Genomic DNA, 25,043 nt, shown 5'->3' on the forward strand with positions numbered 1-25,043 from the left:
ATAGTGAAAGACCCTATCTCTACAAAAAAATTTAAAAAATAACCTGGCGTGGTGGTGCGCGTCTGTGGTCTCAGCTACTTGGGAAGCTGAGCTGGGAGGATCACTTGAACCCTGAAGGTTGAGGCTTCAGTGAGCCATGATTGCACCACTGCACTCCAGCCTGGGTGGCAGAGTGAAACCCTGTGTTAAAAACTCAAGGGAAAAGGCATCTCACCAAGTAGGCCTGATTCCGCTTCTTCCCACAGTCAGCATTTGATAGTTTACTCCAGGGTTCAGCTGGTGGAGGAAGGTGACTGTCCTGGCACCCTGCACAAAGCATGGACTTGGAGTCAGACCTGGACCCTGAGGGGTTCTGTGGTGTGTGCCACTAGAGGAGGCACTTCCTTGGGGAAGGTAGGAGCAAGGGGGAGGCTAGAGATGGGCGCCAAGTGGCAGGTGTGTTGCCAACTGAGAGGCTCACTCGTGGCCACTGCAGAGCCCAGGTAAGGAGGCATCTGCTCCAGTGGTGTCTGCTCTAGGCTCACCATTGTGCCCTGAGACCCCTCCACTGCCTTAGTGCTTGCGAGCACCTCCTGGAGCAGGGCACCCTGAGAGCAGTGCTTACCACTAGAGCTGCCTGGGAGAAAGCCCATCACCATTTCAACAGCCACAACCCTGGCCTGCCCACCCTGAGAAGCTGGGGCCGGGTGCTTCCCCAGGTGAGCAGGGGCCTCCAGGCCAAGGAGCCTCATGCCTGCACAGCATGGTAGGGCCGCATGGGGTTCTGGTTGTAGGGGAGCAGACACTCAGGGCTGGGGGTGATGGGTGAGGTCCCCCCCACAGATCTCCACCTAGGGAGGAGTCTAATGGGTCTGGGTTTCAGAACTGGGGGTGATTGGGACCTGTTGGCGTCGCCGAGGACAATGACCCTCACTGGGGAGGCTCCGGAGCTTGACTGAGGGTCTCCCGCTGGCGCCACCTGCTCTGCCAGGGGGAACCCACACGAGGCCCCGCCCACAGCGCCGAAGGCCCCGGTTCGGTCCACCTTAAGCGGCGGCGGGGCGGGTGGGATTTCCTGCGGGAGGAGACGCTCAGGGCCTATCGGGCAGGGCCGGGGCGCCGGGCTTCCCAAGGAGCCCGCCTCGGGGAGGATGGGGGCTTCAGCCTACCCTCTTTCAAGCCTGCAGTTCGGGCCAGGACGCGGAGGGCCTGGCGCCCGCTGGCCGGGCTCCTCCAGCCCAGTCGCCCGAGGGAGGGCTGCGAGGCGGTCAGGAGGCAAAACAGCCACGACGCCGCTGCAGTGTCACACCCGCGCCCCCTCGTGAATGCCAGGGGGTTCCAGACCAGAGGGGTCGTTAGGGAGAGGGCTGCGCCCACAGACGCCCCCGAGGCCACCTGCACGCCTCGGCGGCCCGGAACCAGGGAGCCCTGGCCTTCGCCGTGGTGACCACCGGCCGGCCGGGCCGCAGGGGTGCGTGGGTGCCCGGCCCCCGAGAGCCGCGGGCGCTCGCCGAGTTGGGGTCCCCGAGGCCGCGAGGCCCCGCCCCCTCCGAGGGTCCCGCGAACCGGTGGGCGGCCCCCGGGACCCGTCGATTCGCCCCGCCCCGTCCCTCCTCGCCGCGGCCCCCGGCGCCCGGTCCACCTTAAGGGGCGCGCTGACATCAGCGCGCCGCCGCCGCCGCCGCCCGTGGGGTGGGATTTCCTCCGCCGCCGCCGCCGCCGCCGCGGGTCCTGCGCCGCGTCCAGCCCGCCCGCCCGACCCCGGCCCGACCCCGGCCGGCCCCGCCCGCCCGGCCCCGGGGAGGGATGCGGCGGCGCGGCGCCCAGGATGCCCCGCAGCCCCGGGACGCGCCTCAAACCCGCCAAGTACATCCCGGTGGCCACGGCCGCTGCGCTGCTGGTCGGCTCCAGCACCCTCTTCTTCGTGTTCACGTGAGTCGGCGCCGCGTCTGGGAGCACCGGGGCAGCGATGGGCAGGGCCCGCACAGCCCGGGCACGGGGGCGGCGGTCGCGGGGGCTGGCGGGGCCCGGGACAGTGGGCGGGCGGGGCGCCGGCTGCAGGCGACGGCAGTCCCTCTCCCCGCGCCGGGGCCGGGGGAGCTGAAGCCGTGTGCGGGCATCCCGGGCACCGGGGTGAGTCCGTTGTGTGGGGACACCAGTGCGGGCTGGGCACCTCGGGAGTGTCCAGGCAGGCCCTGTCCGGGAGTGCTGGGCCCGGGCAGGGGAGGAGGCCGGGCTGCTCTGGGTGTGGCTGCAGCCCTTCCCTCCCCATGGGGCTCCCGAGGGGACGTGGGCCACCCAGAGCCATGAGCCCTCCCTGCAGGTGGCTGTGGGTGCCTCTCGGGTCTCCTCCTGGCTGCCCGCCCCAGGCCAGAGTCAAGTTGTCCCCACGTAGGTGTGGCCTGGTCTGGTTGCCACATGCCTGCCCCACAGCCACTGGTGACCCGGGCCTGGCCCTTGGCCTCCCTCTCAGGAAGACCCAGTGGTCATCACAGTTGGAGGACCCAGGTCAGGCCACACCCAGGGCTCGATGTTAGCACAGCACCTCTGTGGTTAGCCATGGTGCACACCAGGACCCTTGAGGTCCTGTTTCTGGGAGTGAGAGCCCGCGCCTGCTGGACACGGGGCCCCTCCAGCCTCAACTTCTTCACCCAAGATACAGGCTGGCTTAGGACCAGAGAGACATGTGGACAGCACAGCCTCTCTCTGTGGCTGTGGGGTCACCACAGGACTTCTTCAGGCACAAGGAGGGTTGGGGGCTCCAGGCTTAGGTTGCACAGATCTTCAACCGCCCACCCCCCTTCCACCAATCTGGGGTTGAGACATAGCCCAGGTGACATGAACGATGGCGACCTATTCCAAGGTAGGGCCACCCCTGAGCATGTGAGCCTGGAGAGGGGCAGGTAGGGGCTGCCTGACACTCGTCACCTTTGCAAGAATTTGGGGAGTCACCGCATGCATGGCGAAGCTGAATCGGGTGCCCGTGGAGGCGAGAGAGTTACCTGCAGGCTGGGGCTGGGTGGGCACCGCAGGCTGCCAAGAGCATGTTTAAAAAAGGCCTGTGTGGACGGGCTTATTTCTGGCTCGGGCAAGCCAGCGTGTTCTTGTCACTCAGACAGTGCTGGTGTGGGGCAGAGAGAGGTGGGTGGTGGGCAGCCGGGGGAGCCTGGCCTGGGTGAACACATCCCACCAAGGCTTCTGGAGGGGTGGGCCCAGCCCAGTGTTGGTCCCCAGGGCCTCTGTCAGTGTGGGGGTCTGGCTTGGTTCCTTACTCCCTCCATGCAATTCAGTGTCCTTTCTCATGACTTTAAAAGTAATGTGTGGGCCGGGCACAGTGGCTCACGCCTGTAATCCCAGCACTTTGGGAGGCCGAGGCGGGCAGATCACCTGAGATCAGGAATTTGAGACCAGCCTGGCCAACATGGCGAAACCCCATCTCTACTAAAAGTACAAAAACTAGCCAGGTGTGGTGGCGGGCGCCTGTAATTCCAGCTACACAGGAGGCTGAGGCAGGAAAATCGCTTGAACCCGGGAGGCGGAGGTTGCAGTGAGCCAAAATCGCACCACTGCACTCCAGTCTGGGTGACAGAGCAAGACTCTGTCTTGAAAAAAAGAAAAAAAAAAAAAAAAGTAATGTATGTTCTTTTTGGGGAACTTGTGAAATACAGAAAAAAAATATGCTAAGAAATTAAAATCAACCCTGCATACCCCCCAAATCCCATCCTCCTTGAATGGCTCCTCTGTTCCTGGCACCGCATCTGTAGCCGGCTGTGGTGGCTGCGGCTACTGGTTCCCTCGCGTGTGATGGATGTCAGAGGGCCCTTTCTGTGACTCTGCCTGTGAACCTGACCCAGCCCCAGGCATGGAGTGCTTGGGTGGCTCCCACTCTGCTGAGCACCAGTTTCTCCTCCTCTGTTCTGGGGTTCTGTTTCAGCGACACCAGCAGTCTTGAGGTATGGGGTTCCTTCTTGGGGCAGTGCGGGCTGTGCCTGCACCCAACCCTACGCCTGGCCTGTGCTGACCTCTGACGGCCCTGCACGTGGGAGAAGGTGCCATGTGTCCCTGTAGAAGGATGGTGGCCCGGGTGCTCACCTGGGTTTGATGTGCAGTGGCCACCTAGCAAGGCTAAGAAGCCCTGCTTGCCCCTTCAGGACAGGGCTGCCCTGAGGCCACACCCCTGGGCTGAATGGCTGTGTCAGTGATCCTGGCCTCTTTCCCGACCCGCCCCAACTCTGCTGAGCTCCTCCAAGACAGCTCAGTTCCTGAGAAAGGGTTCTGTTGGGTCGGCTGGCCCATTGATGACACCCATGGCAGCTGTGCTGATTCTGAGTAGGCAGGGGTCCAGGCGGCCCCTTTCTTGAGGCAGGCCACTTGTCCACCCGTTGCCCAACCTCCTGCCCTGTATCTGGTCCAGGTATGCAGGAAGGAGAGCAGGTTGCTCCTGTGCCCCCTATCCCTGCCCTCAGGGCCTATACTGGGTTCCCGACTTTACTGTTTGCTCCTCGGACGTTACCAGACAGTGAGTGGCCCCAGCCCCATCTCTGCACTCAGTAAACATGAGTTGCTGCCAGTGGGACGGCTTCACCCATGCGCCAGGTAGGCAGGAGTTCTGGGTGTCATGTGGTGTGGGGAGCTGGAGGCCTGAGAACCAGGGACCCCTCCGTCAGCCAGATCGCCAAGGGTCTTGGGACCAGCAGGACATTCACACATCTCTCTAGGAGGGTCTGGGCATGGAAGCATGCCCGGTTGTGAGGGGTACCCTCTCAGGATGGGGCACATACAGCAGGGCAGCTTGTCAGAGGCCCTCTTCCTTCCGGAAACCTTCCCAGGATTTTGTTGTTGTTGTTTGTTTGTTTGTTTGAGACAGGGTCTCACTCTGTCGCCCAGGCTGGAGTACAGTGGTGCTACCTCGGCTCACTGCAGTCTCGACCTCCTGGGCTCAAGTGATCCTCCCACCCCAGCCTCCTGAGTAGCTGGGATGACAGGTGGGCACCCTCACACTTGGCTAATTTATTTATTTTTTGTGTTTTTTTTAATAGAGATGGGGTCTCGCTATGTTGCCCAGGCTGTTCTCCTGAGCTCAGGTGATCTGCCAGCCTTAGCCTCCCAAAGTGCTGGGACTACAGGTGTAATCACTGCTCCCGGCCCCTTCCTATGTTTCTGGGTGTTTTGTGTCCCGCTGGGCTGCAGAAGCCCTTTACACTGTGGCATAATGCTAGGCTGGGTCAGCTGCTGGCAGAGGGTTTGAAGACTCTTAGGCCAGGCTCCCGACCCTGCCCTGACTTCACTCCAGAGCCACATTGCAGAATGACAGGGACCCTGTGAATGTCCAAGGTCTGGGGCTGCCTGGCAGGCTGCCAATGCCTGGGGCTGAGCCAGGCTGGCTTATCTCTCTCTGGGGCATCTGGGATGGTGTGGCTGGTCCCTAGATCGTCCTGAGCCCTCTCCTTGCCTGGAGGCCCAGTTCAGGACAGCAGTCAGAACAGGCCCTGGGCCAGACTAGCCTTGGGGGGCCAAGAGGGACTGAACTGCTGACTGGGACCTCATGAGTCTGGGGAGCCTGGGGGTGAAAACTCAGTGTGAGCCCCCCTGCTGGGATCTACCGAATGTGGCCTGGGGTATTCCTGGCCCCTAAGCCTCAGTTTCCCCATCTGTCCAGGTGTCTGTAGGGACTGGACAGGTAGGTGCAGGTACTTTGAGGTCCAAAGGCCCAGCCTGACAAGGGCACAGCGGCTTTTGTCCCGCCGGTCCCGGGCGCCCCACGGGCGAGTGCCACTCATACACAAACAGTGCTAATGAAGAACCTGATTTAAATGAAAACGTCTGAGTTAAAATTTTCCATTCCACATTTAGCTGTGGCGGACATTCTGCCCCTAAGCCACCCCCCCTTGCTGGGCGGTGTCTCCCTGCCAGCCCAGGCGGGACTTGGGGCCTCAGCCCGGGTGGGGCCTATGGTGGTGGTGCATGTCCCAGCCTGTGGCCCTGGATGAGGGATTGGAACTTCGGGGCTGGGCCCCCCGGACCTGCCCTCCGCCCATTGCTTGGCTGGAGCCAGCCAGGAGGGGCTCAGAAGGACATGGCGGGCCAGACACTCCACCCCCAGCCCAGGCCCAGAGCCTGTCTCTGCGTGGCCCTCCGGCAGGCAAGCCTGGTGTGCACCATCAGGTCTGGGTGGGAGTGGAGCCTCCCCGAACCAGGACCCAGACTACTGGCTGCTGGGCCCTGCCCATAGGGAATGTGTGTCTTCGAGTGTCCCTGAGCATCCACACATGGCCTCCCCTGTCTCTATGTGTCCTCATGCATCCTTGCATGTCCTCCTGTGTCCTCCCGTGTTCTTGCACATCCCTGAGAGTGCTTGTGTGTCCCCACACTTGCCCTATCCACAGAGGAGCAAAAGGAAGCCCAGAGAGTGGGAGGGCCATGTCTGAGGCCAGAGTGAGGGGCAGCTGAGCCAAGGCTGGATAGGGCTGGATGCGGTGTGAGGAGGCGTGTGTCTTTGCACGCCTGTGTTCACGTGTGCACACACATCGGTCTTGGCTGAGTGATGTGCAGGCATGTCTGCATTCTTGCATATGCGCCAGCATGTGCATGTGTGCATGTCTGCATGCAAGTGTTCATGCATGTATGTGTCTTGCATGCAGATATGATTCATGTATGCGTGTGTGCCTTCTGTGCACCAGAGCAGGTTGTCTGTGTGTTTATGTGTGTACATGCCTGTGTATTTGTGTGTGTGCACCTGCCTCATGCACATGTGCCCTGGAGCATGTTTGTGCGTATGTCCATATCTTCACACATGTGTCTGTACGTGCCTGCACGTGCTCCTCATCTTCCCCACTGAGCCCTGAGAGCTCTGGGCCCTGGTGGGTTGGCCCGTGAGCTGGTCCCTGTTAGGCAGGATCCCACCTTGGGGATTACAGAGAGGACAGTTGCCTCACCCTGAAGGACTGGAGAGGTGGGCAGCAGCTCAGGTCCCAGTCAGAGAACCCACGACAAGCCTCCCCAACCCCTGGCTTAGTGCCCATAAGGGCCCTCACAGGCACGTAGGCTGGTGGTACCCGCACTGGGCGGGGGGACCCGGTCACACTGCAGACTTCCCAGAGTGGCCTTGTGGCTGTGAGGCTGCTGTCTGGCCCGCCTGGCGTGGGAGAGTCCAGGCTCAGGGAGGACACAGCAGTACCGCCTGCTTGGGCTGTCAGGGAGCTCAAGTCAGCATGGGGTTCAGGCCCCACCTGCCTGATGGGCAAACGCACTCCCGAGGCCCCAGTTAGGGCCAGGAGGCAGGCTGGCAGCCAGCACAGGTGCAGAGGGGCCCTGAGGCTTCCATCCTCAGGTCAGCAATGGGAGGATAGAGGCTGCCTCCCTCCTCGCAGCCCAAGGGTTGACCAATGGCACTTGCCCCATCCCTTCCCAGAGCAGGCCAGCCCACAGGCACCATGAGAGCCTGTGTTTGATTTAATGCTCTGCTGTCAACATCTTAAAATTTTCTGTAATTTTAAAATAAGGGGCCCACAGTTTCATTTTGCACAGATTACGTAGCCAGCCTTCCCCAGAAGGCTTGTGGGGAGCACAGGCCCTGCCTCTCCCTGGAGGGCCGCTCACCTGCCTGTGCCCACCTTGCTGGGCTGACCATGCCTTAGGGACCTGTGGTCCTTGCTGAATGGCGTTGCATTGGAGGCCAGGCACGTTTGAGTGCTGCCTGTGTGCCAGGCAGGGCTGGGGAGGGTGGAAGGAAGCCTGGGGGCTGGGCCACTGGGCAGGGACAGGGAGAGCCCTCCCAGCAGAGGGAGCTGTGGCCGCAGCTGTGTCCTCACCCTGGGGTCTACGCCACGGGCTGGGCCCTGGACAAGAGGAAGGGTAACTTGGGCTCCTGGCCCTGCCGAGGATGGCTGTCGTGGGAAGCAGAGTCTTTAAATAGCCTCTTGCTTTCCACTAAAAATAGTGAAGCTCTGCTGCCGTGGAGGTGGTTGCCGGGGCGGCGGGGCTGGCTGCTGGCCAGGCGGGTGTGGGTGCAGCAGCGTGGCCACGTGCGCTGGGGTGGTAAGCAGCGCGTGGGCCCCGTCCACTGCTAGTGGCCACGGAGGTCAGGGCTGCTGTGGGGGATCCCCACTAGTCCCCCAACTATGCAGAGGGCCTGGGTACAGGGAGGGACGCAAAATCCTGTGTTCCTGTCCCTGCTGCTTGTCACAGCAGCCGTCTCAGGATGTGCAGGGGAGAGACGAGGAGCCTGAGGCCAGAGGGGCTTCTCGGAAGCTGAGTGGGTGGATTTAGGAACCTGCTGCAGGCCGTGTGGCCCGAGGACTGGCAGGTCTCCTCAGAGGGGACTCAGGCCAGGCCCCTTGCGGGCTGAGGAAGGCACCTTTCAGGAAGACGTGTGAGGGCACACCTTACAGGGAAGCTGCGGAGGGCAGCCTGGAGTCCTGGAAAGCTTCCCGGAAGAGGGGGTGGCCTTGGAGCCAAGTGCTGAGGGCTGGGAAGATGGGAAGTGGTGGGGGACATTGTGCATTTCTAGAGTCCCTAAGTGTTCTACTTTGTCATCTGGGGAGGGAGGTGACAAACTCAAAAGAAGGGGCTGTCTGGATGGGGCTGTGCCTGTCTGGGAATAGTCGGGGCATCCCATGCATTTACTGACCAAGGATTGAGGCTCCCCACACCCCAGAGTCTCCCTGGTGAGAGGTCCCACTGTGCCAGGGATGGGCCTGGATGAGGCGTCGTGGGCGCATTTTCCATCTGCGGCTCCCACCTCCAGCCTGTGCACTGTCCCCCCGAGCCCCCGGCCCCCCGCCCCGGTAGTGGAGCCCAGGGACATCGCTGGAATGGTGTGACCTTAGGCCTGTGGGCCTGTCTGAGATGGCTGCCCTGAGGGGTTGCCAGGTCAGGGCACGGGTAGCCCACATGCTGTACTGATACGCACAGCCTCTGGCGGTTACTCGAAGGAGCCATGTGGCTGAGGTTTCTTGGCAGGGCTGTGGCAGCCTCCCCACTGCCTTTGAGCTCTGAGGGTGACCTTGCAGGCCCAGTCTGCTGCACCACATAGCTCTGCCCCTGCATCCCCTCTGCACCCCCAGACTCCACTCTCTGCCCCCACTGTCTACTGCAGGTGCCCATGGTTGACACGAGCTGTGTCCCCAGCTGTTCCCGTCTACAATGGCATCATCTTCCTCTTTGTCCTCGCCAACTTCAGCATGGCCACCTTCATGGACCCTGGTGTTTTCCCCCGAGGTAGGGCCCTGTGCTGGGCAGCTCATCTCACTTTCACTAGAGTGTGAGCGGCTAACTCGAGACAGCCTCAGGGGTTCCTGGTGGGTGGGCTGGACTTGCGGGAGGGATTCACCTGCCAGGAAAGTCAACTTCGTGCTCCCTGCCTGGCTCCTGGTCTGCAGCGGATGAGGATGAGGACAAGGAGGACGACTTCCGGGCCCCACTGTACAAGAACGTGGATGTGCGAGGTATCCAGGTCCGCATGAAGTGGTGCGCCACGTGCCACTTCTACCGCCCGCCGCGCTGCTCCCACTGCAGCGTCTGTGACAACTGTGTAGAGGTGACCGCCCTGCTGCCCTGCGCTCCCCCAGCCCTGTGCCACATCCCTGCCTGCCACGTGCCCTGACGCACTGCTCCCGCCCAGGACTTTGACCACCACTGCCCCTGGGTCAACAATTGCATCGGGCGTCGAAACTATCGCTACTTCTTCCTGTTCCTGCTGTCACTCAGCGCACACATGGTGGGTGTCGTGGCCTTTGGCCTGGTCTACGTGCTGAACCACGCTGAGGGGCTAGGAGCCGCACACACCACCATCACGTATCCTTGGTTCCTGTGGGCCTCATTGCAGGGGCGATGTGGACCGGGGACACGTTCACTGGGGAGATGGAGCCTCAGAAGGCTTGGTTGCTGCCCAGGGATCCCCAGCGGGCAGGTGGCCATCCCTAGGTTGGGAAGGGGTTTGTCCACAGGCACCTGCTCCGTGCTGCTGCGATGGGGTCTGTGGTGTCCTGGCCTGTGCCGTTCGCCTTAACGGGCTAGCATGGCTGTCATGTGTGTGGCTGGCCTCTTCTTCATCCCTGTCATTGGCCTCACTGGCTTCCATGTGGTGCTGGTCACTCGGGGGCGCACCACCAACGAGCAGGTGCAGACCCCACGGGGGATGGGCAGCCCCAAAGGGCAGAGAGAGTTGGGCCTGCATGGGGACAGGGTGGGGCCTGGGGCACCCTTGTCTGAGGTAGCTTGTGCAGCTGTGTTGAGACGAGGCTCCAACTCTGAGACCCCCATGTGGGGCCACGCCTGCCCCATCCCCTGTGCACATCCTACCTGTGGACAGTGTAGCCACCAGTGACCCAGAAATCCCACAGCTCCCTGCAAGGACAGGCTGGGTAACCTATATGAGGGGCAGCCCTGGGCTACCCCGCCCAAGCCACTTCCCATGAGTACCAGCTTCTAAGGAACCCCAGCTCCCCTGCCCAGCCCCCTGCCCACCCTGGCCTGGACCTTGGGAGGCCAGGCTGGCTGAGGGTCCTGCATCCACAGGTGACTGGGAAGTTCCGCGGGGGTGTGAACCCTTTCACCCGAGGCTGCTGTGGGAATGTGGAGCACGTGCTGTGCAGCCCCCTGGCGCCCCGGTGAGGCCCGGCCTGGGCAGGGTGGTGGGGGCCCTCTGCTGGGTGTGGGGCGGGCAGCCTTAGACCCTCAGCTTGGTCCGTTTTGGCTCTTGCCAGGTGTGGCCAGCCCTGCCCTTGTGTGTTTGTGGCAGGTGGGCTGGCTACTGACCCCTGTGCCCTGGTGCAGGTACGTGGTGGAGCCGCCCCGGCTGCCGCTCGCGGTGAGTTTGAAGCCGCCTTTCCTTAGACCTGAACTCCTGGACCGAGCTGCACCGCTCAAGGTCAAGCTTAGTGACAACGGGCTGAAGGCTGGCCTGGGCCGTAGCAAGGTGGGGGCCTGGGCTTGGGGATGGGCTGGCAGTCAGGCCCGTGGATGGGGAAACAGGCAGGTTGGTGGGGGCCTACAAGAGGTGGATGGGGCAGGTGGAGCTGTAGACGGATTCTGGGGAGGGGACCAGGTCCCAGGCTAAATCCCTAGTGAAGCCCTGCCCCTCATCCAAGCCCCACACACCACTGACCCCGCCCCCTCCCAGTCCAAGGGCAGCCTGGACCGGCTGGATGAGAAGCCGCTGGACTTGGGGCCACCACTGCCCCCCAAGATAGAGGCTGGCACGTTCAGCAGTGACCTGCAGACCCCGCGCCCAGGCAGTGCTGGTGAGGTCGGGGCAGCCACACCTAGGGAGGGACGTGGGTTGACCCCCATCTGACCTCAGTCTGACAGTGGTCTGCATCCCCAGAGAGTGCCCTGTCGGTGCAGAGGACCAGCCCCCCGACGCCTGCCATGTACAAGTTTAGGCCGGCCTTCCCCACAGGTCCCAAGGCGCCCTTCTGTGGACCAGGCGAGCAGGTAAGGAGGCCTAGCCTGTCCCCTGGCAGGCCTTGTCCCCCAGGCCCGCCTCCAGGAGCTCTCCCCACAGCCTTCACCCCATGGAGGCCCCACCTTCAGAGCCCGGCCTCTCCAGTGGAGGCCACATCCCCTGAGACCATGCCCCTCAGGGCTCTGCCTGGGTCACCAAGGACCTTGTGTGACTGGTAGGACCCTGCCTGTGTGCACCCAGAACTGGGACCCATGGAGGGGAGCAGGGTGTCCTGGAAGGGACTGGCGTGGGCCGTCCAGGCTTAACGTCTGTCCCTTGGCTGGCACTGCCCTAGACCAGGTGGGCGGCTGCCCCCAGGAGCACTGTGTACCAGGATGCCTGGAATTCCACCATTAGTCAGTCTGTAAGGCCCACGGGAAGACTTCGGAAGAATTTGAGACGTGCTTGAGAAAGCACATTTCTCTTCCCTGAGTTGCATGAGTGCTCTGTGGTCGCTGGAGTAGTAGGCAGCGTGGGGCAGTCTGTGCAGTGAACCAGAATACCCAACAGTCCCACAGTGTCATCCTTCTTTCTGTTCTTTCTGGGCCACCCCAAAAGGCACCCTGTGGCTGGGCCCCGTGCACCTAGATGAGCCCCATCCCCGGGGACCTCTTCCCTCAGGATTGATGTCCTTCCTGGAGAGAGTCACTGGGTGGAGCAGTGAGTCTGGGCCTCCTTGGCCAAGGGTCTGAGTCTGTAGGCATGTAGGGGCTGTGCCTCGAAGGAGGAGGCAGCCCTGCTTGGAGATGAGGGCTCCGGATACGTCATCTTCCTGGGACTCCTGAGTCCAGTGGGGGATTGGGTCTGGTTGGCCCAGTGCATTGATCCCACATTTGCCCTGATCCCCGTCTGGCTTTGTGGTTCCTGAGGCTCTTGTCCCAAGCCCAAGCCCATGCCCATGTGCCCGTCACAGAGGCTAGACGAGGCCCCTCCTCCCTGTGGCTGCCCTGAGTGGTGGGCCCCTGGGGCTGTGTGGCTCCAAGGGCAGAGCCCCAGGTGTCTGCAACAGCCAGCTGTGGCCTCCCTCCCACTGCAGAGCCCCTGCCCCTCAGCCATGGATGCTCAGGGACAGGGCCTTGGGTGCTCAGGGACAGGACCATAGGTCACTGTGTGACTCTTACGGCTCCTTGAGGCCCAGTTCCTGAGGCCACGGTGCCAGGTGTGGCCCCCGTGGGTGCTGACTGGCGGCTGCAGGTAGGGTGGCAGGCGGGCAGTGGTGAGAATGCCTTCTCCCTACAGGTTCCAGGCCCTGATTCCCTGACCCTGGGGGATGACAGCATCCGTAGCCTGGACTTTGTGTCCGAGCCGAGCCTGGACCTCCCTGACTATGGACCCGGGGGCCTGCACGCAGCCTACCCTCCATCCCCCCCGCTCAGCGCCTCTGATGCCTTCTCGGGCGCTTTGCGTTCCCTGAGCCTCAAGGCCTCGAGCCGGCGGGGTGGGGACCATGTGGCCCTGCAGCCCCTCCGCTCTGAGGGTGGGCCCCCCACGCCCCACCGTAGCATCTTTGCCCCCCATGCACTGCCCAACCGCAACGGCAGCCTGTCCTACGACAGCCTGCTCAACCCTGGCTCACCTGGTGGCCACGCCTGCCCCGCCCATCCAGCAGTTGGCGTGGCCGGATACCACTCACCCTACCTGCACCCTGGGGCGACGGGCGACCCGCCACGGCCCCTGCCCCGCAGCTTCAGCCCCGTGCTGGGCCCCAGGCCCCGGGAGCCCTCACCTGTGCGCTACGACAACCTGTCCAGGACCATCATGGCATCCATCCAGGAGCGCAAGGACAGGGAGGAGCGTGAGCGCCTGCTGCGCTCCCAGGCCGACTCTCTCTTCGGCGACTCAGGCGTCTATGACGCGCCCAGCTCCTACAGTCTGCAGCAGGCCAGTGTGCTGTCCGAGGGCCCCCGAGGTTCCACGCTGCGCTACGGCTCCAGAGACGACCTTGTGGCTGGGCCCGGCTTTGGCGGCGCCCGCAACCCTGCCCTGCAGACATCACTGTCCTCGCTGTCCAGCTCCGTGAGCCGTGCACCGCGGACGTCGTCCTCCTCCCTGCAGGCTGATCAGGCCAGCAGCAACGCCCCGGGGCCCCGGCCCAGCAGTGGCTCACATAGGTCGCCTGCACGCCAGGGCCTGCCCTCCCCGCCCGGCACTCCCCATTCACCGTCCTACGCAGGCCCCAAAGCTGTCGCCTTCATCCACACGGACCTCCCAGAGCCACCGCCCTCGCTGGCCGTGCAGAGGTGGGTGCCGGGAGGTGCGGGTGGGCTTCCTGGCACAGGGCAGCTGTCCAGCCATCTGCAGGGCCCCTCTTGGCTGGGCACTCATAGGTCATCCCAGGGGCCTGAGTTTTTCTCTGGGGTCGGGACAGGGAGGATGCGCCTCGCCCTGCCTTGAAGGCCCTGGCTAGCCCGTGTGGCCCAGCTCTGAGGATGTCCTGGGCACGCTCTGGGGACAGGGTATGAGAATTTGTGTCCTCATCCCAACAACTCGTTCCCCTAGAGCTGGCGTAGACCCAGCATGTGGGAGGCCGTGGGGCTTTCTCCTTGGGGCCGGTGTCATGCGGCAGCCTGGGCCTCCTTTAGGCTGTGGCTCTGGCTTCCTGGGTCACAGTGGCCCTGTCCACCTGGGCCTCTCCTGGACCTGCTTTGCTGCATCTCTAGGAGGCTGGGGCTGAGGACATTACCTAGCCGCAGAATGTGCCACCCTGGGTGACCGGTCCCTGGCCCTCCCTGTGGGACATAGTTCTAGGAAGCAGGGGTTTCCCTGCTTGTAGGTGGGGAAACTGAGGATTGGAGAAAGCAGGCTGGCTCCAGGCAACCAGCAGGTTGGTAACTGAGACAGCGGGGTCAGCTGGCGCGCAGGCGCAGGCCCAGGCCCAGGTAGGAGAACTGCACACCTGCTGGGGCCAGGACCCAGGCTGCGGCGCTTGGTGTCCTCATGACGTCTGTCGCCCGGTCCAGGCCTGGAAACCTCAAGCACAGGCTCAGCTGTTTCCCGTTGTCAGATGCAGCCCCAGGGGGAGAGCCCAGCCCAGCCTAGGCCAGGCCACTTGGCCACAAAGGGCCTGAGGGCACAGCAGTCCATCCAGCCCTGAGCAGACCTCCCCTACCCCACAGCGTGGGAGTCTGTTCAGCTTTTGTGGAGTTGGGGAGGAGGCTGCCATTGGCAGTGATGAATGGGGAGCCTGAGACCTAGAAGTGGGCAGCATTGCAGCCAGGCAGGGATCGCAGCCCTGGGACGAAGGGCTCTCACCTCAAGAAGGTTTAAGCGGCAAGGGTGGAGCTACTGTTGGTCGTGCTGGTGGGCAGGAGGGCAGCCCCTCGTTTTCCTGAGAGAGAGCAGGAATGAGGCCAGGCAGAGTGACCAGACTCCCAGTGCAGGGCAGGGCAGGGGCTCCGGTCACTGCCCACCTGGCTGCCCCATGCTCTCTGGGGCCAGTGCTGCCTAGGAGGGACCCAGGGGCCCGGGAGGGTGGTGGCAGTTGTGGTGACATCTGTCTGTCCTGTGACGGCACAGCCACTCCCCAGGCAGGCTCTGCATCTCCTGCCTGCTTTCCAGGTGAACCCTCCGAGCCCAGAGGGCAGGGACTGCCTGGGGCCCCACGACCCGGCTACACTAGTCCACGTCTGCGTCGTCTCTGTCCTGCTGCCTCCTCTGTCCTCTGTCCCCATGTGTTCCTGTGTTCACCGTGTGCATGTGTGTATGTGCTTGTTTTGATGCAGGGACCACCCTCAGCTGAAGACTCCCCCAAGTAAGCTTAATGGGCAGTCCCTGGGCCTGGCCCGGCTGGGACCTGCCACCGGCCCCTCAGGGCCCTCTGCCAGCCCTACAAGGCACACGCTGGTTAAGAAGGTATCCGGCGTGGGTGGGACCACGTACGAGATCTCGGTGTGAGGACTGACTGCCACCCATCTGCCGTGGTGCCACGGGGACCAGGACCCCGCAGCGTGCTCCCCCCACCGACTTCTCTGCCCCAGGGACAGAGAACCACCCCAACCTGGTGTGGACCCATCAGCGGGAGAGAGTGCCACGCCTCCACAGCTTGCCCCAAGCGCTCTGCCTGCCCGTCCACTCATCTGCCCATGGGGAAGTCGGCTCACTGGGCCAAGGGCCACTGGGCTGTTCTGTGTCTGGGCCCGTCCCATGGCTGGGGCAGTGAGGGGCCCCAGTCAGCCTCTTTGGGGCACCCTCTCTCAGCCAAGCTTGGCCCACTCCCATCACCCATGCACCCCAGATCATCGCCAGGCCAGCCCCCAACGGCCCCCTTACGGACGGGTCCCAGAGATGGACAGAGGCATCCAGAGCCCCCACCTTCCAACACAGCCTGTGGGCTCCAGGACCGAGTGTCCCCCGCCAGGCTACTCCTAACTAACGCGTTGCCTTTCATGGACCCCGCTGGAAGCTTGTAGCTTGGCAAGGCCAGTGCTTCTGCCCTGGCCTGCTCTGGGTGGTGGTGGATAGGTGGACAGACGGCCAGCCAGCCAGCTGTGGCAGGGGGCCCGGCTCCATGTGTCCTGTGTTGCCCGGCGGGCGGGCTTGTGTCCCGTGTCTGTGTGCTGTGCTGCCGCACCGTGTCTGATGTGTCAGTGCTCCGGCCGCCGCTGTCCCTTTCATCAAAGCCTTAACCTTTGCTTCATGCTCTTGTGGGAGGCGACGGGGGGGCAGGCAGGAGCAGGCACGGGGGTGATGCTGCCACAGGGGGCCAGTGACACCCAGAGCCCCCTCCCCAGCCCTCAGGCCCTCCCTGCCAAACTGGAGAATCCCCGCCCCAAGGCATGCCACGTCCCCAGCCCTGGCCTGGCTGCGGTGCTTGCGCCGCGGGAAAGCACACTGGGGAGGGGTCCGTGCTTCCCTTGGTGTCAGGGACCTGAGAGTAAGCACACGACAGCGTCCGCTTGCGTTGTGTCTGTTTTATGTTTTTATATCTACATCTATATATCTATAATTTTATTAAAAAAAAGAAAAAGAGTTATTTTGATTCTTTCCTTGGGCAAGGCCAGGGCTGTTGCTGCAGGACACCCAGGTTAGGGGAAGGCAGGGGCCAGGCCCCAGAAGAGGGGGTGGCTGCTGTCTGGTGTGCAGGGGTAGGTGGGTTCCTCGGGGGCATTTCTGCCGACTTGGGCCAACTCAGAGGCCTGTGAGGAGGGGGCGGCCAATGGTCTGTGGCTGGGAAGTGTGAGGGTCTCTCGCCTTGGGTCTGCGTCAGTTCTGGCAGTGACAGGGTGTTTACGGGAAAGATTTGGGTCTGCCGCTACCCACAGGGGAATCCCAGGAACCCAAGTGCTTGGGGAGATGAAATGGGGGTGCATAGGGGCCACCTGCTGGCTCAGGGCCCTGTGGGGGCTGCTGAACCTGCTGGAACTCTCCTGCCTGTCAAATCCCAGGGGCAGGGCTGAGGGAGTGTGAGGGATGCGCAGCTGTTCGGGGCTGAGACAGCCTGGGCTGGGGCTGTCCAGCGTGGGAGGCGTGCGGGCTGTAGGGCCCTGAAGCTGACCTCCACCTTTCTGCTTCTCTCTCATGGACGCCGCGGCCCACAGGGGGCGGATTGGCACCTGCACCCGTGGATGGGGGCGGCGTGGCCAGCCTTGGGTGCCTCCTGGGCTGCACCTGTGCCACCTTGGCCGCCCGGAGGACCGCCCACCACTGCGGGCCCCCTGGAGCCCGGCCGCCGGGGCAGCCCCACGCGGGGCTATGTGCCGCCTGCACTTGGCTGCGTCCAGTCTTTTCCCCAGCCTCTCCGGGCCCTAGCAGGATGACAAGTAGGCAGCTCTGGGGCCCAGGACAGCCCAGCTGGGGACCCAGGAGGTCAGACTACCATGGACCCTCGGGCAGGGCTGGGGGTGGGCTGGGCTCTCTGCTCCACCAGCCACAGCTTGACAGACTCCCAGCCTGCCAGGGCCCGAGACCCTGTGTCCACATGACCTCAGGAAGTCCCTCACCTGCTGCAGGGGGTCCAGCACCCCACAGGGGGCAGCCCCAGAGCTGTGGGGACCAGCACGACCTTTGCCCAGCCTCCCTGTCCAACCAAGCACTTTAGACTAAGCCACTTCCTCCTCGGGGAGCCCAGGCCTCCGTGGGTTGGGCTGGGTTGGGGGGGTCTCAGGTTGCCCCCGAAGGTCTCTGCACTCCTCCTGCCCTTCCCCTGACACATGAACAGATGCCTTAACTTCGTGGAGCTGCCAGCCTGGTGAGCCACTGGCCCCTGCCTGCCACCAAGGTCCTATAGTCATGGCCAGCTCTGCCTGGGCCCCACTGGGGCTGCCTGCACCCAGAGACGATGCTGCTGGGAGGTCAGAGGGCCCGAGGCCCAAGCCCTGTGTCCTCCAGCAGTGGTACGGCCTACAGCAGGGTGGCACTCCGGCCAGCCCTTCTCCGGCACAGGGTCCCGGTCCCTGGGTGCACCCTGGGCTGCGGCTCTATTTCTCCTCTTTGAGGACGAGAAAGCCGCAAAACTCTTCTCTGTTGTTCTTAAGGGCACCCCTGCTAATTAATTCCCCAAATAAAATGTTTGGTGTTGATCTCCACAGCTCTGTCTACCAGTGTGGCCCCCTGTACCGGACAGGGCCCTGGGTTGGGGAGGTGACAGGAGCTGGGCAGGGCGGGTGGTGGCTAGGCAGGGAGGGGAGTTGCATGAGGGGCATGAGGTCAGTGGATCAGCAGGGTCAGCACTGAAAACCTGACCTCTGAGGTCCCCGGGAAGGCCTGGCCCAGGGGGCAAGACCTGAGGATCCCCCGGTCCTCACTGCTGTTGCCTTTCAGCGGAGACCTTCCTAAGACGCCTTAGGAGTCAGAGCCCTGTGCAGAGGGGCTGCCTTCTGGATGGCAGGTGGGATGTGGGGTGGGAAGCCAGCCCTGAGGCTGGGGTCTCCACCCTGACGGACCCTCGCTGCTGGGTCACCCGGTGTCCCTCCCCCAATTTCCACAGAGACATGCTCACCGGCCACATATGTCATGACTCTATGTCCAGCCACAGGCCCAGCCCTCAGGACAGACCCCGCCTCCACCCTTCTCTGCAGCTCCTGGCAGGGACGGTGCACAGTGGTGCTATGTGCAGGGGGCCGGCGCGGCCACTGGGCATCCGGGGCAGTGCTGGTCGCCTGGCCTCCTCGCTGGGGCCGTTGGGCTTCCGGCCTAGAAGGGCAGGAAGCCGTCCACCTCGAGGCGCAGGAAGGGGTCCAGCAGGGCCCGGAGCTTCCAGACGGTGGCACGGCTCAGCAGGGGCGGCACCAGCCCCTCGAAGGGCGTGGGGTTCACCACGTACACGTAGGCAGCAGTCCAGACCAGCAAGGTGCCCAGCAGCAGCCTCAGGGTCAGCAGCCTGCGGGCGGCGGTGGTCAGGGGCAGGGGCGCGCGGGGGGCCTGGGGGCTGGTCTCTGCCGCGCAGTCACCTACCAGAGCTGGCCTGCCAGGCTCTTGGAGCTTCCCAGCTTTGGCCTCCCTTTCTGTCGGGGAGGGGCTGGATCAGAGTCCACCCCGAGGGTTCAGGCTGAGGGCAGGGATCCCTGGCTTTGGGAAACCCTCCTCAGACAGGGGTCCCCCCACCGCAACCCCGGCCCCTTCCTTCTGGACAGGCTCCTGCAGCCTCTTTTCGGATGCCCCCGCCCGGGGCCGCCCTCCTGGAGCCCATTTCTCCCCCTCGCCCAAGTAGGGCCCTGGGTGGGGAGGCTGGTGTCCAGACCCAGAGTGGGGCGTGGGGGGCTCACTGCCATGCTCACCATCTGCTGCTCCTTCCTGGCTCGAGTGCGGCACTGGGCCCGCTCCCTGCAGGGGCCTCACGGTCAGGATCACATGCCCTCCACCCCCAGCCTGGCACCCACCCCCTGGATCGGTGCTATGGAGGTGGGGGGTCAAGGATGGGTCTGCCCTGTCCTGACCAGGACCCCTTCCGAGACCTTGCTCAGCCGGCCTGGCACCTGCGCCCACGTCACCTGAGTATCTCCAGCTGGATATCCTCCATCTGGTCCAGCACACCCCGGATGTCCTTCTTGAGGTTCTGGGGGCCAGAGGAGGTAAGCACAGCAGGCCCCGGCCCCACCCTCCCCGGCCTCTCGCCTGTCCGGCCCTGTCCTTCCGGGTGCTGTCCTGTGGGGACCTACCAGGAGGCCGGTGGCCTGGTTGTTCAGGGCCATGTGCATCTCAGCCACGCTGTCCCACACCTGGGGGGAGTGGGGTCACGCCTGAGGAGCAAGACCCACTGGGTGGGCCCCCAGCATCCCTCCCCCTCAGCCAGGCGGGCACCTCTGTGATGACCATCTTCTTCCTCTCAAAGCACAGGCGGATCTGCTGCAGCTCGTTCTGAGGGTGGGGCCAAGGGTGGGCTTGGGCGGCATCAGCAGGGTGGCCGGTACCTCCCTGCCGGGCCCACCAGCCTGCTGCACGAGGGTTCCTCTCCCACGGCCCTCCCCCAGGCCCACCGGCCTGCTGCACGAAGGTTCCTCCCTACTGAACCCCCCCAGGCCCACCTGGGACTGCTGCACGAAAGCCTCTTGCCCCTGGCACAGCTCCCGCCGCAGCAGCTGCAGAGGTGCCCTGTTCCCCAAGGGCTGCGTGCCAGCTGGGTCAGGGGGCTGTGGGAGAGCCCCCAGATCAGCCCCAAAGCTGTGGGCTAGTGGGGCGTTGGCTGCATGGGGTCCCTGGGCCCTGTACTTACCCAGGCCAGAGCAGTGCAGCTTGAGTGTTCGGGACACAGGGGCAGGAACTGCTGCCCCGGCCCTAGGAGGGCCCCCAGCTGCTCTCGAAGGTCCTGGTTCTGCCTTTTCTGGGGTTGGGGGCAGAGAGAGGGGACTGCCTGTTATGGCCGCTCCTGGGGCTGGGGCTGGGGCAGGGGTACCAGGCGGTGGGTGGGGTGCTCACCAGGCTGTGGTTCTCCTGCTCTAGCTGCAGGAAGGACTGTTCTGCAGAGCCCAGCGGCTCTGCAGAGGCCAGGGCCCCTCCCTCTGGTGACAGGGGTGGGCATGGGCAGGGTCTGGGCTCTGAACCAGTGGATTCCCCCTGCCTGGGAGCCCCCTGGTTCGACCCTGGGTGCAGGGGCCAGCCCCACCCAAGCCCTGGCTCCACGTCTCCTTGTCTCGGCCCCTCAGGGCCTCTCGCTCTCTGCTCCTGGCTGGACAGAAAGAGCCCAGGAGCCTCGCCCTCCACTCTGGCCCCCCTGCCCCCTGCCCCTGGGACTGGGAAAGGTCTCTGGGACTGCACTGAGTGAGCAGAGGAGATGGGGCCCAGGCAGGGCCACCCTGCAAATCCCTGGCAGGGCTGGTCCAGGCATTCTCCATGGCTGCTGGAGGCTGGGGCTGGGGGACACTGGGGGTGGGGGTGGCCACAGGGGCCCAAGGTTTTCAGCCCCTCCATCCCTCCCTGCAACCCCTTCCTGACCCCAGGTCCAGGCTCTGGCCTGGCCCAACCTGCCACCCTCTTACTGAGGGCTCTGGGTGACCCATTGGCTCCCAGGCTGCCCCAGGCAACAGTCACAAAGGCCTGGGTGCAGCCAGGGAGGTCACAATGGGCCCCTCCCACCTGGTTCTGAAGTTGTCCCGCCTGATGACCTCACTGCCTCTGACCCACCGACCCACGATGCGAGTTTTTTTCTTTCTTTTTATGGGAGGGGGCCTTGCTCTGTCACCCAGGCTGGAGCGCAGTGACACAATGATGTCTCATTGCAGCCTCCAATTCCTGGGCTCAGGCAATCCTCCCACCTCAGCCTCCCAAGTAGCTAGGACTACAGGTGTGTGCAACCATGCCCGGCTAATTTTTAAATTTTTTTGTAGAGATGGGGGCCTCACTGTGTTGCCCAGGCTGGTCTCAAACTCCTGGCCTCAAGCAATCCTCTTGCCTCAGCGTCTGAAAATGTTGGAATTACGGACGTGAGCCACTGCACCCAGCCTGGTTATTTTTCTTAAGATGTAAAACAGATAATACACACACACACACACACACACACACACACACTCTCTCTCTCTCACACACAGTGTGGATTCAAAAAATATCAAACAATAAAAATGGTGTCCAAGACTTTCCCACCGGACAGGAGCCTCCTCTTTAAGCTCCTGGAGGTGGGCTGCCATCCCCTGCCCCTCATTCCCACTGAAGAGGTCATCGTGTAGCCTGCCCCTCGTTCCCACCGAAGAGGTCATCCCGTAGCCTGCCCCTCGTTCCCACCGAAGAGGTCATCCCGTAGCCTGCCCCTCGTTCCCACTGAAGAGGTCATCCTGTAGCCCAGCTTTTCTTTTCACCTAATGTATCTCTGAGGTTTTAAAACATTCTTTTCTAGCTATGTATTGAACACTTACTTTATGCCAGATACAGTGCATGCCATTGTTACCCTCTGTTTACGGGTGCGGAAGCTGAAGCAGGAAGCCCTTTAGTCACCTGCCGAAGGCCACGCTGTTACCGGTGGGACGGGATTTGGGTGGCTGAAGAGCACTCATGCAACAGTGGGGCCGGATTCACGCCCCAGGCCCGTTCCCTCCTGCTCCCTGGTGCTCCTCACGCCATCAGCCCCGCTGCCCCTCACTGCCCCTGAGTCCCAGTGCCTGTGTATTCCTTCTTGAACCCCTCAGCCCTCAGTTAATCCTCAGAAAGCTGGCTTGGAGAAGTTCTCGTGTGGTAGGAGCAGCCCCGTTCCCTGCTCTCTCGGTGTCCTGGCCCTGCTGCAAGGTGACTTCGCCTCCTACATCAAAAGGCGGGTCTTGGTCTCCACCCCTGGGCTCTGGGCCGGCCTTGGATGCACTTAGCCAACGGGATGCTCCTAAGCTGCTGTGGGTAGAGGGTGGCACGACACTTGTGCGCTGGGCCTGGACCTCTCTTGCTTGCCTGTGGGGACTGTCCTCTCTGTAGGAGGCCTGGGCTGGGCTGCAGGATGAGAGGCCATGGGGCAAGAGAGGCTTCTGTCAGCCCAGCCGGTCCCCAGCTGCCTGAAGATGGGTGGACAAGCCCCAGAGAACCGGCCCATATGGCAGCCAAGTTGCTGGTCATGTACCGCCGAGCCCCGGGCTGCCATGGTTGTTGTGCCGCTGAGTTTTGGAGTGGGCTGTGACGTGGGAGGAGACACTGAGAGGCCTCACAGGCCTACAAGCATCTTACCCTGACCTCGTGCCTGCTGGACATCGGGCTGGGGAGAGAATCGGGGCCAAGGGCGTTTTCCCACAGGACTGGAAGGCCGGTCGTGGTCCTTGGTAGTGAGAGCTGGCCGGGCCGCCGGCCTTCTCCCCGGAAGCCTGTAGGGTCCCCTCTGATCCCTGCACCTCTGGGGGTCACACCAACTGTGGGTGATTCCTTCCTCACAGCGCTGGGTGCTTGGTGAACACATTCTGCCTCGAGACCTGGCATTTCTTTGATAACATTTCTTCTCATTTCCTGCTCATTCTGGAACTCCTGTCAGTCAGATGTTGGGCCTTTTGAATTGATCCTGTGAGTCCTTCTTTCCACCTTTGCTTGTAGATAGACTTCCCTGAATCCAAACACACACACACTCTTTCTCTGCTTTTTAAAAAATTGGTTTTGGGGCCGGACATAGTGGCTCACACCTATAGTCCCAGCACTTTGGGAGGCTGAGGCAGGCAGATCACTTGAGGTCGGAAGTTCCAGACCAGCTTGGCCAACATGATGAAACCCAGTCTCTACTACAAATACAAAAATTAGCTGGACGTGGTGGTGGGCGGCTGTAATCCCAGCTACTCAGGAGGCTGAGGCAGGAGAACGGCTTGAACTCAGGAAGCGGAGGTTGCAGTGAGCCGAGATTGTGTCACTGCACTCCAGCCTGGGCAACAGAGCCAGCCTCTGTGTCAAAACAAATAAATAAATAAAAATTAAAAATTGATTTTGGATTTTAGCAGTCCTGTTTTTCATTTCCAAGACATCTCCATCGTTCCCCAAGCTCCCCTCTTCTTGTTCCAGAGAATTCTGTTCTGCTCTTACGGATAAAGTGGGTTTGGGGGAAGGCAAGTCTTTTCTTTCTGCATTTTCTCTCTTGTGGTTCTGTTTTGTTTAGTCTTGGAACTTCCCATGAGACTCAGTACTCAAATGTCTGGCTTTTCCTTCTTTTCGATCCCTGTTTATAGGGGAGGCAGGCAGAGCTGCCGGGCACTCCTCTCTCCTTTTTAACTTGAGGAAGCCGGACACCCAGGTCTTGGGAGGGAGTCCTCCTGCCTCCAGGCGGCATCTCGGGCTGCAGGGCTGCCGTCTGGAGTGGGGACAGTACCAGCTCCCACTGCTGTCCTGCCATGCTTGTTCGCAGCACGTGTCTCCTCACACCAGTGACGAGGCCACTGCTTGGCTGCCGCTTGCCTTCTTCCTGCCAGGCTGTCCTGCTACGTCAGCCTCCACTCTCCACCTCAAGTGTCTCGAAATATCTTGTCTGCAGATGACCTCTCTCCTGTTCTCGGTGCCACATGGGGCCTCCCCAGCAGAGGCGGCTGGACACCTGGTCCTGGCTGCCAGAGGCTGTCTGTTTAGCTGCCAGAGGGTGGCAGCAGCCTCTAGCACCCTCTCCTAGCCTGTGCCCTTTTCATTCTTTGCTGGAATGTCATGGGTCTCAGGAGGTGCTGAGCTGAAAGACCCCATGGGACAACTTGGGATGGGGGTAAGGAAGGCCTCTTGGAGGAGCCCTGAGGAGAGGTGGCCCTGGGGTGGGGTGCAGGAGGTCCTGAGCAGCAGGGGCGGGGGCTGCCCCTTGCTCTCTGTGTCCCTGAGTGAGTGGGGCGGGGGCTGCCCCTTGCTCTCTGTGTCCCTGAGTGAGTGGGGCGGGGGCTGCCCCTTGCTCTCCGGGTCCCTGAGTGAGTGGGGCGGGGACTGCCCCCTGCTCTCTGGGTCCCTGAGTGAGTGGGGCGGGGACTGCCCCCTGCTCTCCGGGTCCCTGAGTGAGTGGGGCAGGGACTGCCCCCTGCTCTTTGCATCCCTGAGTGGGGTGGGGGCTGCACCTGCTCTGTGTGTCCCCAGCCTGCTAGGTGCCCCACAGGGGCCAGGATGCTGAGGAGGGAAAGGTCTTCATGGAGATGGGTGGCCCCTGTAATAAGGAAGACAACACTGGATTCCTGGGCGAACAGCAGGGCAGGGTCCTTAGGTCTCAACATAGGTGCCCAGGCCCAGATGAGATTCCCCAGTGGCCCCGAGGGGGCGCCTGGGACACCCTGGGTGGCCCAGTGTCCTCCCATCACCCTTGCCCCTGGGCACCATCCTCCTTGGCCTGGAAACCCTGAGCTCCCTGACGCCCCCGCCCCTCTCCCTACCTGTGCCAGGGAAGGCTGCTGCTCTCTGTCAGCCCTGGAGCCCCTCCTCCCCCAGCTCCTCTCACCCCTCCCTGTGGTCCTTGCCAATCGCCCTGAGCCCGAAAAGGTGGGGGACTCTTGGAGAGACGGGGTCCTGGATCCCCAGCCCTGGGGTCCCCTACTCACAGGGTCAGATACGCTAACAAAGGCCAAGCACCCTGCCAAGCGGTGTCCTGGATTGGGGTGGGCATGGGGGTTCGCCTCAGGTCCAGGCTCCGGGATGTCGTGCAGGACAGGGCGCGGCTGTGGCTGTGGCAGGGGCACTGGCGGGAAGCCGGAACTCCCGGCCTCGAGGGCGGAAAGTGTGGCCAGTACGGCGTGCTGGGGGGGCCATGGCCCCGTTGCCAGGCAGCGCCTCC

The 25,043-nt window shown here is 62.9% G+C and overlaps 2 protein-coding genes across 3 annotated transcripts; one reads left to right on the forward strand and one right to left on the reverse strand.

The window, feature by feature from the left end:
* Window positions 1-1,706: 1,706 nt before the first annotated feature.
* Window positions 1,707-17,945, forward strand: ZDHHC8 (zinc finger DHHC-type containing 8). 2 transcript variants are annotated; one of them, XM_025400449.1, is made up of 11 exons: window positions 1,707-1,911; window positions 9,077-9,198; window positions 9,360-9,517; window positions 9,602-9,774; window positions 9,997-10,099; window positions 10,498-10,589; window positions 10,756-10,897; window positions 11,102-11,222; window positions 11,306-11,415; window positions 12,665-13,665; window positions 16,963-17,945. In XM_025400449.1, the coding sequence occupies exons 1-11, from the start codon at window positions 1,808-1,810 to the stop codon at window positions 17,171-17,173; spliced, it is 2,337 nt and encodes a 778-aa protein (XP_025256234.1). In that variant the 5' UTR covers window positions 1,707-1,807; the 3' UTR covers window positions 17,174-17,945. The 2 variants fall into 2 exon arrangements, with proteins under 2 accessions (XP_025256234.1, XP_025256235.1); XM_025400450.1 differs by lacking the exon at window positions 16,963-17,945 and adding an exon at window positions 15,148-16,393 and having other exon boundaries at window positions 1,708-1,911.
* A 414-nt stretch (window positions 17,946-18,359) lies between these two features.
* CCDC188 (coiled-coil domain containing 188) lies at window positions 18,360-19,885 on the reverse strand. Its single transcript, XM_025400451.1, has 7 exons — window positions 19,844-19,885; window positions 19,664-19,794; window positions 19,522-19,581; window positions 19,354-19,418; window positions 19,129-19,186; window positions 18,818-18,867; window positions 18,360-18,743 (listed from the first exon to the last, which is right to left on the reverse strand). The coding sequence occupies exons 2-7, from the start codon at window positions 19,676-19,678 to the stop codon at window positions 18,557-18,559; spliced, it is 435 nt and encodes a 144-aa protein (XP_025256236.1). The 5' UTR covers window positions 19,679-19,794; window positions 19,844-19,885; the 3' UTR covers window positions 18,360-18,556.
* Between the last annotated feature and the right edge of the window lie 5,158 nt (window positions 19,886-25,043).

This window comes from Theropithecus gelada, chromosome 10 (assembly GCF_003255815.1).
Source record: "Theropithecus gelada isolate Dixy chromosome 10, Tgel_1.0, whole genome shotgun sequence".
Classification (NCBI taxonomy): Eukaryota; Metazoa; Chordata; class Mammalia; order Primates; family Cercopithecidae; genus Theropithecus; species Theropithecus gelada.

Bases quoted from the DNA above. Each gene is read 5' to 3' on its own strand.
- ZDHHC8 (XM_025400449.1), top strand. From the start codon at position 1,808: ATGCCCCGCAGCCCCGGGACGCGCCTCAAACCCGCCAAGTACATCCCG. The intron at 1,912-9,076 runs GTGAGTCGGCGC...TGTCTACTGCAG, and splicing joins ACCCTCTTCTTCGTGTTCAC to GTGCCCATGGTTGACACGAG. The intron at 9,775-9,996 runs GTATCCTTGGTT...TTAACGGGCTAG, and splicing joins GCCGCACACACCACCATCAC to CATGGCTGTCATGTGTGTGG.
- CCDC188 (XM_025400451.1), bottom strand. The intron at 19,419-19,521 runs GTAGGTCCCCAC...TCTGGCCCCCAG, and splicing joins ACCAGGCCACCGGCCTCCTG to AACCTCAAGAAGGACATCCG. The intron at 19,187-19,353 runs GTGACGTGGGCG...AGGCCCCTGCAG, and splicing joins ATCCAGCTGGAGATACTCAG to GGAGCGGGCCCAGTGCCGCA.